At 33.6% G+C, this 13,806-nt stretch overlaps 2 protein-coding genes across 3 annotated transcripts in view; both read right to left on the bottom strand.

The window, feature by feature from the left end:
• Window positions 1-1,765: 1,765 nt before the first annotated feature.
• Window positions 1,766-12,598, bottom strand: LOC148943803 (uncharacterized). Its single transcript, XM_089101901.1, has 3 exons — window positions 11,728-12,598; window positions 7,753-7,963; window positions 1,766-1,985 (listed from the first exon to the last, which is right to left on the bottom strand). Exons 1-3 carry the CDS (start codon window positions 12,596-12,598, stop codon window positions 1,862-1,864), a joined length of 1,206 nt encoding a protein of 401 aa, XP_088958027.1. The 3' UTR covers window positions 1,766-1,861.
• The window catches only part of LOC148943802 (tubulin-specific chaperone A-like), a 27,054-nt gene continuing 25,845 nt past the window's right edge, over window positions 12,598-13,806 (bottom strand). For both annotated transcript variants that reach the window (XM_089101902.1, XM_089101903.1), the window contains exon 3: window positions 12,598-12,797. In XM_089101902.1, the coding sequence (XP_088958028.1) occupies window positions 12,598-12,797 (200 nt within the window). The remainder of the gene's footprint in view (window positions 12,798-13,806) is intronic.

The following is a 13,806-nucleotide window of genomic DNA, read 5'->3' as shown; positions in this document are numbered from 1 at the left end:
ACTATGTTGTATTGGCCAATTGCCTTCATTTTGTAAGAAACATGCAAATCTCATTTTCCCAATTACCAAAATTTGAGATTTCCATATTTTTTAAGTTTTTTTTTCAAGGCTAAAAGTTGTAATAAGAAGTTCACAGACTCGCGTCTCGTGCTTTTGTATACAATTTTTTTCCAATAGCTGTCGATGGATAAATTAGAAGAAAACATACCACCCACCTACAAGACCAAGGGCGAGGAGGGGGTACTTGAAGCGTATAAACGGAATTTTTATTGCAAACTTTTCGTGAGAGGTCCTAGGGGGGATTTTTGTGTCCAATTGATGTTTTTTTTAAAGAATTTATTTGGTGCTCTGTTTGTTCCAATTTCTATATTTTGCCAACTTTTATATGAAAACTTCATTTATTTTCCGTTTTTTATAAGGAACAATACTTTAAAAGAGAAGAAGGAATTGTATATAACCAAATATTCCATGAGCTTAATAATTATACTTTGGAAATGCTAAATTAATTAATACAATAGAAAAGATAACTGCAAAAAAAAATTAAACAGGACATTCGTTCCTGGCTTTATTTAAATCTAACTATTCATATTTTTAGGGGAAAATGTCCAGGATTTTCATGAACAATGGAAAGCAATTTCTTCAACAGTAAACACTTTTGCCAAACCAAGTACTGTTTGCCAAAGCAACAAAATGCGAAAACTCTGAAATGGCGATTCCTTTTTAACGGCCCAAAAGCTTTACATACAACTTTCTAGGCTGTAATGGGCTAAAAAATGCAGTTGTCATTTTAACCCAAATGTTGAAATATCAAACGGTTTAAAAGTGTTTTTTTTTCTTTCTATTCACCCGAGGTGACTGTATCGAGCCAGAGCTTGTAAACAAAGGTTTACAGCCCACCCACCCGACTTAAAACGAAGGTTCGGCGAAACGAATCTCATAATGACGAAAGATAAGCCGAGGTGCAACGAACCATACAAACTGAAAATGATAGCGATGATAATTGGGTCTGGATTTTGATAATTGGGTTTTGTCATCAATACCTACAATACTTTTGGAAATTAAGACTGAATATAAAAATAAAAGACTAAATATTTAAAATAGTGTATCTTTCGTCATTTCACAATGACGAAAGACAAGCCGAGGTGTAACGAACCATATAAACTGAAAATGATAGTTTGTTTAGTTTGATGATAGTGTGAAAACAATTATGAAATGTATTTCATAATGACATTGAGACGTAAATAGACCTGTTTCTATATATTCTGTTATATTAAAAGTCTTATCTTGTTTTTGTACGATAAAACTTAAATGTATTATATTAAAACTCTAAACTGAAGTTTATTAAGGTCGGGTGGGATCGAACGAATATCATCTAATTGCGTTTTTTAACCCCTCGTTCTTGATATTATGAAGAACTGACAAGAACAGAAACCCCATCTAACCTTCAAGGAAAATAATCAGCACCATCTGTGATTTCCTGGTATCCGGGACTAGATAGTATCCGTATCCGTGACTGGATGAGACTTTACTAAAAAATGATGATCTTACATATGTTGCCAATCGATACAAAAGGATGGAAAATCATATATGGTATATCTAATCAAAAACATGGTGTTTTTAAGAAGATATTCTGAACTTTAGAGTTAATGTTGATTACTTTCATTTTTGAAATATTAAGGTAATCTCCCCCCAGGAATTGACGGAGCCTACTTTAGCTGCCTATGCCCTGGGTAACCTTGGCTAAGGGGCAAGAGACATATACATATAATTTCATATACATATATTTTTGAAATATACACATACATCATTAAATTGTATACATTAAATGTATTTTTCGGAGGAGAGCAATTACAAAACACAGCTAAGCAGATTTAAGATGGGGTTCCCAGTCTTGATTAGATGGCTCCCCAGGATACACCCAAGAAGTTGGAATCTGAGAAGCAAATAGAATACCCTGAGGTACGAGATACTGATCCCATTCTTGCCTGAAAAGAAAAATTAAATAGTTTTGATAGAAACTTATAGTAGATAGGGGAGATGGATTCCTCCCCTAATAACTAAACATGCTGCATCTAACTCAAAGCCTAGAATTCACAGGGAGTCTTTGATTAATGATAGTCGTCACTGAAAAGTGTCTGAAAAAAACATACTCCCCCTCCCCCCAACAATGAACCTATTTTAATGGGATTTACCATAAGATTTTAAAAAGAAAATATAAGCTAACAAATCTCCATTTTGTATATAAAACAAAAAGGTTTTGTCCACATAATATTAAGGATGTTATCCCTATCATTAATTATCGCTATTTTCGAGATCGTGTCTTTCTTTTTGGCATCCTCATGTGAAATAGTAAGTTAAAAGAAAATATATCGTCCGTTAAATAACTATTTTAATTATATTACAAAGTTTTGATGGGAAACAGTGCAGCTATCGCTACAACCAAGACCGTATCCGGGGGGGGGGGGGGGGTGTACCCGCTTAGAGCCCTCTATAAAATTCTGTCCGACTCGTAAAAAAGTGATATTAACACCTATAAACTATTTTACGTTTTGTAGTTCTTTTTTTAACCAACCCCCCCCCCCCAAAAAAAAATCCTGGGTACGGCCATTGCAGGACACATGATTTGATACCTCCTATGTTGAATTTATAACTGCATATGGCGGCCTTTTTCCTTAGAAATTAAATTTTCGACTTTTTTTTTCTAATATCACCATTACTTTTCGCAATAAACTTTTACAATTAAGTTTAATCGAAATAATAGTTGCCATCACTCAATCAGCCACAAATGGCTATACCTTATTTTCAAAATACATTTTTAAAATACATTTTGGTTACAGTGGACACAAAATTAGTTGAAATTACCAGATCTTCATTGAACTTTCAAAAGCCATGTTTTGCAAGGCACAATTAAAGTACAATCATGAATTAACGATATTTTTCTTTAAGTCCTTGTTTTGGCAATTTCACGTGGATAATACGTATGCGCAGATCCCACTGTTATTGAGCTAATCATTATGCCTGGTTAGAACATATTCTAGACTATATAACAAGCTGTATCAGCAATAGAATTAAGTACTTACGAAAAAAGGTAATTCTGAAAACCAATTTTTAAGAAATATAAAAACTTGCAAGGTTTTGCAAATCAACCCCCATCATTTTCAATTAATTAGACCATTTTTAATTTAGTTAGACTTGGGCAAAACGAAATTAAAAGTAAAATTACGTATCTAGGAGTATTGAAAACTTATCTTACGCTCACTTCAAGTAATTAGCGGATACTCTGGACCAGATATACTGTTGCTCAATGATCGATACCCCATACCCCATAAATATTGACCCTCAATGGCATTGTGTCGGCAAAGTCGAAATTGAAGAGAGGAAAATAGAAAAAAGAACAAACCACATTGTTATTGGACACAGAACCGTATCCATAATTTTTTCCGGGGGAGGGGGGTTTAAAAAAGTTTTTTTTCGGGGGAGGGGTACACAAAAAACTTAAAAAAAAACAAATCAAAAATTTGCTTATATTCATTTTTTTAAAGATTTTTACGGGTCGGACAAAGATTTCAGTTAGGGGGGTTCAAACCTCCTAACCCCCTCCCTGGATACTGCCTTGATGGACATGACAAAGTTTTGCTTTTAGAACGACTATCGTAAGGAAAAACTGTCGAAATTGTATTTGTCGTCAAAACCTAAATACAATATGAAACAAAATCTGCAAAAAAAGATAAAAACGCGAAAACACGATAAAACGTACAAAAAAAACAAATAAATGTTGGCCAGAATAATTAAAATCAATAAAAAAAACTACAAAATATATAAAACTGAATAGAGAACAGTAAAAGAGATCCCTTAGGACAATGACAAATGTATTCAAAGCATATAAAAAATCAGAAACATACTCAATAGTAAAAAAAATAAACAAACTACAAAATATATAAAACTGAATAGAGCACAGTAAAAGAGATACCTTAGGACAATGAAAAATGTGTTCAAAGCATATAAGAAATCAGAAACATACTCAATAGTAAAAAAAACAAAAAAAAAACAAAAAAAACAGGCTTATCCAACAGAACCAGAAGAAAAATTTATTCGAATTTGGATTTAAATCAAAGTGACTTTTGGGCTATGAGCTTTGCCTACTTGGCTTTCCCCAGGTTTTTGTATATAATATGAACAATCTCAGTCGGCCAATTGCCTCCAAAGTCGGCCAATTACCTTCAAAGTCCTGCGGGCATGGTCCGTCATAGATCTTTGAAAACCTTTTATTTGGGGGTCTCCAATTGCGTTCAAATGGCTAATAAAACTCGCAGAGTATTTGAACCTTATTCCATGCCTGTCTACCTTAGTTCTGCCCTAGGATGGATGATAGACCATTTATCAACAAGTGAAATGACATCATTTTTGCACAATTCTGAAAAAGGCTTATGCCAGCTTTGCCTATCTGTCTCGTTTTTTTTTAATTGGCCATGGCTCACGACTTTTTCATCACAGTCCACCAACTTGATTATAATTCAACTTGAATTAAAATTAAGTTGGTGTACTGCAATGAAAAAGTTGAAAGCCATGGCTAATTGAAAAAAAAAGCCAAGACAGTCTGAGTGATAGGCAAAGCAGTTTTGATTGAATCAGAACTGGAGTTTTGATTAATTTTTTTCATTTTTAGCAATAAATTATCTCCTTAACTTAACCTTCGACTTTCATTTCCTTTCATCGACATCATTCATGGTGCCAGCTTTTTCTGTTCATTCAAGTGACGCTTTTTCTGTTTAAATTTGTTCTTTATTTATAAGTTTAAAATATGTCTAAATAAATTAGCATTTGATGGCATATTATTCCTTTTTCTTATCTGCAGACACTTTGTTTCTACCTAAACAATCAGGGGGATAAATGAGGACGCAAAAAATTAATAATAAAAGATACTTTTATGGTTAAGGCAAATTATACTATTTATGCGTTAAAGTACAAAGCACAGTTAAAATGAAAACTGATTGCTTCAACTGATTAAATGGAGACTTATACAACCATACATATCCTAAAAAAATTATAATAACCGTCACTCACAATTCTTAATGAAAAAGCCCTTTATACACAGTTATGCAGATTTTGGTCCCTAAAAATGTTTTTAGGTACCAAATTTTAGGGGAATGAAACATTTTTAAAGCTGAAAAATATTGCGGGAAAAAGGTTAAGTTTGCCCCTAAGAACATAATAAAAAAATGGACCTTAAGAAGGAATTGATTTTTTTTTTCAATCCATTTATTAGAGGGAATCAATGTACAAACCCCCCTATAATAGCAAAGACAGCCCCTATAAACACGACATAGTGGAAGTGAGCCACAACGTACTAAGTGTCATGGAGGACAACATCAATTCTAGAGTTCGACAGGACAGCTACCACAAGGCCTCCAACAGTGAACAAAAAGACAAACCCGAAGGCTCATAGTATAGAGAGAGTTATACCGAGTCGTTCTCCATGTAAGGTCCCGATTCATCTAAAAAGGCCCCGAATTGAAAAACAGAAATGAAAAATCAGCAGAAAATAGTCCAAAAGTATTTGGCCGCAAACACCTTCAGAGGATATGGAAGTACTTTGGAGGTGCAGTTGTTTTTGAGAATCAACAGATTGTTAAGGTTTGAATTTTTAAGGACAAAAAGCACTATCAAATTCCAATGATTTTTTTTTTATTAATTTTCACATTTCAACATGGCAACACTGATACAAAATTATACAGTAAAGATTTTTTGGTACTTGTATGATATACACCCTACCGCTCAAGTTGTTCATTCATTGACGCATTATAGAACCGTTTTTTTTGCTATTTTATTTAGGCTTAGCTTGGGATAAGAAAAAGAGAAGTGACAGAATAGATGGAAAATGCATAATTTGGGCTATATATTTGCACATTAGGGGGTGGGGGTAAAGTATTCGGACAGTGTGAAATTAGAAAACAATTGTAACTTCATATATGCAAAATATTTGTACCTAGCACATTAGGCATGCAGACCCGCTTTAATTTACCCCTCCTCCTCCCTCTAATATGCAAATATGTGGCCAAAATTAGTTTCTAAAGTATTGTATTTTTATCATACTTAGGTATATTTCATTAGGATTGAGCGACAGAGAAACAGGTTCTACAGGTTCAACAGAGGAAATTGGAAAAAAGAGCAAAACACATTGTTATGGGACACAGAGCCATATCCAGAATTTTTCGGGGGAGGGGGGAGGGAGGGTTTAAAAGTTTTTTTCGGGGGAGGGGTACAAAAAAACTTTAAAAACCACATCAAAAATTTGTTTATATTCATTTTTTTTTAAAGTTTTTTACGGGTCAGACAAAGATTTTGGTTATGGGGATTCAAACCTCCTAACCCCCTCCCTGGATACGGCCTTGATGGACATGACAAAGTTTTGCTTTTAGAACGACAATCATAAGGAAAAACTGTCGAAATTGTATTTGTCATCAAAACCTTAATACAATATGAAACAAAATCTGCAAAAAAGATAAAACATTAGTGAGTTGGGGGGAGTGATAAAGTATTTGGACAATGTGAAATTGGAAAATAATTCTTACTCAGAATATGCAGAATGATTGTACCAAACACATTAGCCATGCAAACCCGCTATACTTTACCCCCACCCCCTAATATGTATAGAGCCCAAATTTGTTTCTAAAGTATTATATTTTTATCTTACTTTGGTATATTTCATTAGGATTGAGCGTCAGAGAAACATATTAGAAGAACATTAGGTGGGGCGTATATCATACAAATACGCGTTTTTTTTTAATTTTGAAACAACCAAAAGAAAAATCTTTCAAAATTAAATAATTCAAATTATTTAAATATATTAATATATAGTAAAGCTCTTTCTAATTCAAATAATTATTTTTTTTATCGTCACAGTTCAACGCGGCCAACACTGATAAAAATTGATACTGTAGTTTTTTTTTTTTTTTTTTTTTTTTAACAACCATAAGAAATATCTTCAAAAATCACGGTTTTCAGATACGAATAGACCTAAGAAAGCTTCAAGTAGGAAAATGTTTTATTTTCATGTCTTTCGTCAGAGCCGCTTCCAGGCGGGGTGAGAAGTGCTACCCGATTTGAATTCCCCTACACCCAAATTTTTGTTCAAATCATACAAAAATAACAAATATATATATATATATATATATATATATATATATATATATATATATATATATATATATATATATATATATATTGCGCTTTGTAAGTTTTTGGCCCCCCCCCTATATAAAAATACTGGATACAGTTCTGTCCTTCGTACTCACGGAAAAACACAAAATTATTTATCTTATTAGCCATTCATGATTACTACTACTACTACTACTAAGAACTCACCGCAGCACCAAGCCGCCTGAGGCCAACACAGGTACGCACGCTCCTCCTCCATCCCAATCTATTCAAAGCCTCCCTTTTTACATTCGCCCAGGAAGTTCCCATTTCCTTTAAATCTTTCTTTATGACGTCATCCCACCTCAGACGAGGACGACCTGCTTTCTGTTTAGCCCTAGACGGTTGGCCGAAAAGAACAATCTTCGGCAATCTGTCATCCTTCATTCGCACAACGTGCCCTAGCCACCTTAACCTTTCTTTCATTATAGCCCTAGAGAGCGGTATTGAACCACATTTTTTGCAACAGAGACAATCACGAGGACGAATCGAGAAATGATCATAGAAACATCAAGAGTTGGAACAGACCCTAATTGGAACAAGACCCTAATTTACCTGATTTGGATAAGGTCATTCAGGGTTTCAAGATGGTTTCCCGAGGAAGACGGACCAAATAGAGATCGACGCAGGTCATTTCTCTCACTATGTTGGGGTTCAGAACTTGTCTTCTTTGCAAGTTCCTCATCCGGCTCAAGCATAACCCTTAATGTTGCTTCTTCTTTTTCATAGCTCTTCAAGCAACTTTGCAGCAATGACACTAGTTGATCTATAATAAATCAAATGAGTTTCAAGAATCAAATTACATTTTTATATTTACCACGTATGTTTTTTGTTTTTTTTTAAACAACGCCGTTGTGGTATTACCACTCTTCAAGACTTTTTGATAATAGATTAATTTTACGAAAAGTGGCCACGAAATACATAACGTTTTTAGGTACGTATATGATGTAGCCCCGACCTAATATTCTTCATCAAGTAGAACATGTTTCTCTGGCGCTCAATCCTAATGAAATATACCTAAGTATGATAAAAAATACAAAACTTTAGAAACAAATTTTGGCCACATATTTGCATATTAGAGGGGGGAGGAGGGGTAAAGTAAAGCGGTTCTGCACGCCTAATGTGCTAGGTACAAATATTTTCCATATATGAAGTAAGAATTGTTTTCTAATTTCACACTGTCCAAATACTTTATCCCCACCCCCGAATGTGCAAATATATAGCCAAAATTATATATATTTCCCATCTATTCTGTCTCTTCCTTTTGTCTCGTCTCACGCTAAGCTGAAAGAAACTAACGAAAAAAAAAACCGGTTGTACAATGCGTCAATGGATGAACAATTTCAGTGGTCGGGATTATATCATCCAACTACCCTTCTTTACTTCATGCCAAGTCTAATTTTATTTATTTTATTTTTAATAAGTAAAAACCCAAATGTATTACTAACAGACAGTGATTTTGAAAAAGTAATATAGCCTTAGAATTTCAATTTCATATCTGGAGACCTTTAGCAATGGACAGAAAAAGGAGAAAAAAACATTATAGACAGCAATATTAAAAAACGACAAAGTCTACATTCACGCCAAAGAAAATACTTATAATTTCTTTATTTAGAAATGTATTGGTTCAGCATAAGAAGAAATGTCTCAACGGGCGTAAAACAACATTTCAAAGCTCTTTGATAGCGTTTTTTTTTTTATAGCTCTTCAAGTGACTTTGCTGTATTGGCACTAGTTGATCTATAATAATTCAAATGAGCTTCGGAATTAAATTAAATTTTTGATACTTATCATGTATAATTTTTTGCTTTTAAACGACACCGTTGATATTTCCACCCTTCAAGACTACCTGTTTTTGATAATAAATTCTTTTTACGAAAATTGGTCAATTATTTTTTCCCTAACTGTAAAATTAAATCAAATACATTACTTTTTACTTTATGCTAAGTCTAATTTTATTTCTTTTTTTTAATAAGTAAAACCTAAATATATAAATAACAGACAGTGATTTAAATAAAGTATTAAAGTGCAATTTCAATATCAAATCTTGAGATAATAAACAATGGAAAGAAAACGACGAAAAAAGAAAAATCAAGATACCAACATAAAAAATATTATCACAATTAATACCAATATTAACATAATTAAAATTTGCTCCAATGTTTTGTTTACTTTTCAGAGTAATTTCATCAAAGTAAATATTCCCATCTTATTTAAATACAAAAGGCAGATTCTACACCCCTGAAAAATTCCCAAGCATGTAAAATTCGACATCCAAAAAGAAATAAGACAAATAAAAAAATGAAGGAAATTTGAAATATACTACCTATATTCCAAAATATAGTATAATGCAGAATATAGTTTTTTTTTTGTTTTTTGGCGGCTAGGGTTGAGTTACTATCGAGAGGAGATTCTACAAAAGAAAGTGACTTTTATGTCCATAAGGGGATGCCCCCCTTGTATTCTTAAGGGTATCTTATGACCCTTTCTGTTAATAAGGTACAAAGATCATGGATTATCAAATAAGTTGCCCTTGGGCCCATTTAAGGACTATTCATATCTTGAAAATTTCGATTTCCGACGATTTTGGTTTTGATTGTTTCGTAATTATAAAGTCTGTAGGTCAATGTTACATTGTTGTCAGTAGTGACACGTTGAAGCACTAAGTTAAACTAGTCGTACAAACGTAAACATACAAAAAAAGAAAAGATGACAAGGAAATTTGAAAAGACAATGAACAACACAGTGAATACAACCAAAGCAGATATTTTGGCTATATATCCAATAGCCGTCATCTAGGAAATACGACTTAATAAACAAAAAGAAAGCAAACTAACTAAAAGAAAATCTTGTGTAAATTTTATAACTAAAATCACAAAATAAATTTTGAAAGCCTCAGCCCCCTCATATGAAATTGGTTCAGTCAAGACTCAGTGAGTCTTTACTATACTGTATTTTGCTGATGACGGCTGTTGCATATATAGCAAAAATATCCGCTTAGGTTGTTCACCTAAAATATTCTCGCCATCTCTTGTTTTGTATGATGGAAAGAGCGGGAGGCTAATTCAAGCTATTGTTCAATAATAACACAAATAGTATTAACAGCTCATAACCTCACTAACCTTAAACTACTCACTATTTATCAAAAAGAAATTTTCTATATTCTATTCCCACTGGAAGGCAGAGGGAAAAACCGTAACTGGAAGGTATCTAGAGGCTGCCTTCTTAAACTATTTGGTAGCATCTGCTTTTAGCTTATTTTTGCTGATTATGCCATCCATGTTTCTTTTTTTGTTCAGTTTTAAACAAAAACTGCATAAGTAGCCTACATTTTTATTAAAAATCAAATTCTAAATTTTTACTGTTATTTTTTTAGATATACATAGTTATGCCAGATTCCACCAAGGCGATAAAGAAGCTTAAATTGATTTTGCAAGCCATAACGTTGGCTGACTATCGCAAAGACAAAGGGTGACATGGACCATTGATACGCATGCGAAAAAGTTAGTTTTTTAGTATCTAATCTAACATTTTTGTCATTTCCATTCCTATAGGTTGCAGCCCTGCATTCACGTTATTACTTATCTTCCATCTAACTTTATGGTAATTCTATATATTCATTTTTTATAGTCATAATGAATTAAAGATTATACTAAATATTTAAAATAGTGTATCTTTTGAGATTTTGAGTATTTTCTGCATCTGAAAGGTGTAACCCCGCACCAGCTTTGCCACTTGTTTTCATATAACTTTGAAATGATGACACCAATTGACCGATCGTAATTAAAGTTACTTGGAGTCTACAGAAAATGATTACAATATTGTATGCATTTGGCATTTTGGAGCTATTTTTACGTGTTGGCTATTTATAACGACTATGCAATTCTGCCTGAGTGTTGCTGGTTGTTTTCCATCTGATTTTATAGCGATGATGCAAATTGGTCACAGCAATTTGTGCTTTGTCTGTTGTTCTCTTTCTTTTCTCTTGTTTGTGTTGTTCATTGTCTTTTTCTTTAGATGATTAACTATTTTTTTTCCGTCGATAAAGGCTTCCGGCAGGGGTGTTCCGAGACTCATTTCATTGGAGGGGCGATCTTCGTAAATTTTACTGTATCGTTATCTGATTTCTGCCGGATTTTCTGCAGAAATCAAGAATTTTGCTAAATTTTGGGCAATTTTGCAAAATTTCTGCCGAAATTTTCGCCTTCGGCGAAAATTTTACCAAATGCCAAAAACGTTGGAGGGGCGGCGCGCCCCTCCCCGCCGCCCTCGGGATGCCCCTGGCTTCCGGATGTGGAGTTAAAATATTAGCAATTTTTTTTTATTAATTAATGTTTTGTGGTTGCTTTTGTTTTTAGTACGTTTGTCCCTCCTTTATTTCAATTAAACCCACTTTCCTCCCTTAAACTCTCCCTTAAGTCAATTTGTACCGATTTATACCGATGACATTTTTGGCATTATAATATAGAACATATTTGTGACTTTTTCAATACGATGCTAATCTATGAAAAAAAAGAATAAGAAATTTACCCTTTTTCTCGGCAAATTTCTTATCAGAAACAGGATCTTTGTCTTTCCCACTGACTAACGAAGCATCTATTTTGGCTTTTCTCAACCTGGACAAAACCTCTAAAACCTCCAACCTCTGTTGAACATCACTCTTCTTATTTTTTACTTCCAGAAGAATCAAATCAGCTTCCTTTTTCGTTTCCTCTTCATTCTTCTCTTTTAATAATTGTTTTTCTTCTTCTTTCAACTTCTTATCTATTTCATCTTCTTTCTGTTTCCAACATTTTTGATGATAATTTCTCTTTTCTTCAATCTCTTCGGCTCTTTTCTTTTTCCATTTGCGCTTTTTAGTTGCTTTTCTTGCTTTTTCTTTATATTCAACACTTTTAATATATATATTTGCTAAGTTACTACTAAGATTAGCTTTCAATGATTCAATTTCAGGAATGAATTCACTCCATTCATTTTGCAATATAGAAGCTCTTAATTTATTCACTTTCATTCTCAAATTTCTAATTTGGTATTCAACTAATTTACAGTCATTAGAAAAACTAGTTACTGAGTTTTTTGTAGGTGCAGTTCTCAAAATCTGATTATCTAAAACAGTCTGCAGGCTTTTCCTTGTTCTAACTAGAATATCCCACCCATACGTTGAATTGATGTCAAATTTGGGTTTTTCATAGTACTGATGTGTTTGGGTATTTAATCGATGACTTGGTACTAGTTGCGTGGCCCAGGGTTGCCCAATTTGTCTTTCCATCCAGGGTTGCACCATCTGCCTTTCACCGCTAAACCCACTAGGTCCCTGAGCTATGCCCTGATCACAAAGCCATCTATTGTCACTTATATTACACTGAGAATTGGAAAAAACGATCTGGAACGGATGTTGCATTATGCCAAATGTGGTTCAGCAGCTGCAATAGACAACAGTGCTATCTGATATTCCTCAATTGCTTCCAAATCCTTTTCAGCGTCTAATGAGTTATGCAAGTCAGTTACAGCTGTGTTTAGTCGCCTGATAGAGTCAGGAATCATCTGGAAGCACTCTTGTATAATTTCTTCTTGTTTTCTCAGAACATGTTCATCTTCTCCTATATATAAAAACAACACATTAATAAAACACATCAAAAATAGCCTAGAGATACTCAAGGATTTATGCCGCCATGCAAAAAGTGGGGTAGCAAAGTAGCAATGCTTCTTGGCAGTTTTCAAATTTGCTGGCAGATTTCGTTTGAAAATACCATTTTTATACATAAACATACTTTTGCTGTTCAACTTGTATGTTTACGAGTAATTAGCATGATTATAAGATACGGAATTCGTTATTAATTAGAAAAACCAGTTTGGAGGTCTATAAGGTGTGCATTCTCGACTCATCATGTTCTCATTTGTATATGAGAATCCTTTAACTTTCCTCTAGACGTTTCCTCGGATATTTTTTTCAGTTTCAGTGACAGTAGTGGTAGTAGTAATTGTACTTGTGGTAGCAGCAGAAGCATCAGCCTCAACGCTTCCTCGGATGTTTATTTCAATATCATCAACCTTAGTAATTCTTGGTACAGAAGAAGTAGTTTTAGTGACAGCAGTGGTAGAATTAGAATAAGTTGTGATAGAGGCAGTGGTAGTGAGAGAAGTAGTGGTAGCTGTAATAACAGTAGCATGCAAATATTTTAAGTTAATATTTTAAGTTTATTTTCAGTAGTGGTTGAAAGAAGAAGAAATCAAATGGATTTGAATTTAGGAGGAGGGTCGATTGATATTGGGGAAAGAGAGAGGAAATTTAGGAGTCATAGTGTTAACCCAGTCCCTTGTCCGATGTGTGGGGAAAATGAGGAGGATATTTTTCAGTTTTGGGGGGAATTGTAAGGAATTGAAGGATCTAAGAAATGAGTGTTTTTTGTTAGTGTTGACAGATAGAAGGTGGGTGGAAGGGATTGTAGGATCACGAATTAAACGACATTAAGGAATCTGGCTAAGTATGTTGATGAAGGGCTGATACACCGTGAGATGTATCTCTTTATAAATAATTTCGTGAAGATTCAAATATAAATACGGTTTTCTTTTTAATTTTGTGTTTTTTTTTTTGTTTTGTTATGTTTA

The sequence above is a fragment of the Artemia sp. Qi Xiang Cuo genome, chromosome 15 (genome assembly GCF_049724085.1).
Source record: "Artemia sp. Qi Xiang Cuo chromosome 15, ASM4972408v1, whole genome shotgun sequence".
NCBI classification, from domain to species: Eukaryota; Metazoa; Arthropoda; class Branchiopoda; order Anostraca; family Artemiidae; genus Artemia; species Artemia sp. Qi Xiang Cuo.
This window is presented reverse-complemented; position numbering and strand designations above follow the sequence as displayed.

Coding starts and splice junctions, on each gene's coding strand:
- LOC148943803 (XM_089101901.1), bottom strand. CDS start 12,598: ATGCAACATCCGTTCCAGATCGTTTTTTCCAATTCTCAGTGTAATATA. Junction 7,964..11,727: donor GAAATTTGCCGAGAAAAAGG/GTAAATTTCTTA, acceptor GATTTATTATAG/ATCAACTAGTGTCATTGCTG. Junction 1,986..7,752: donor AATGACCTTATCCAAATCAG/GTAAATTAGGGT, acceptor TTTTCTTTTCAG/GCAAGAATGGGATCAGTATC.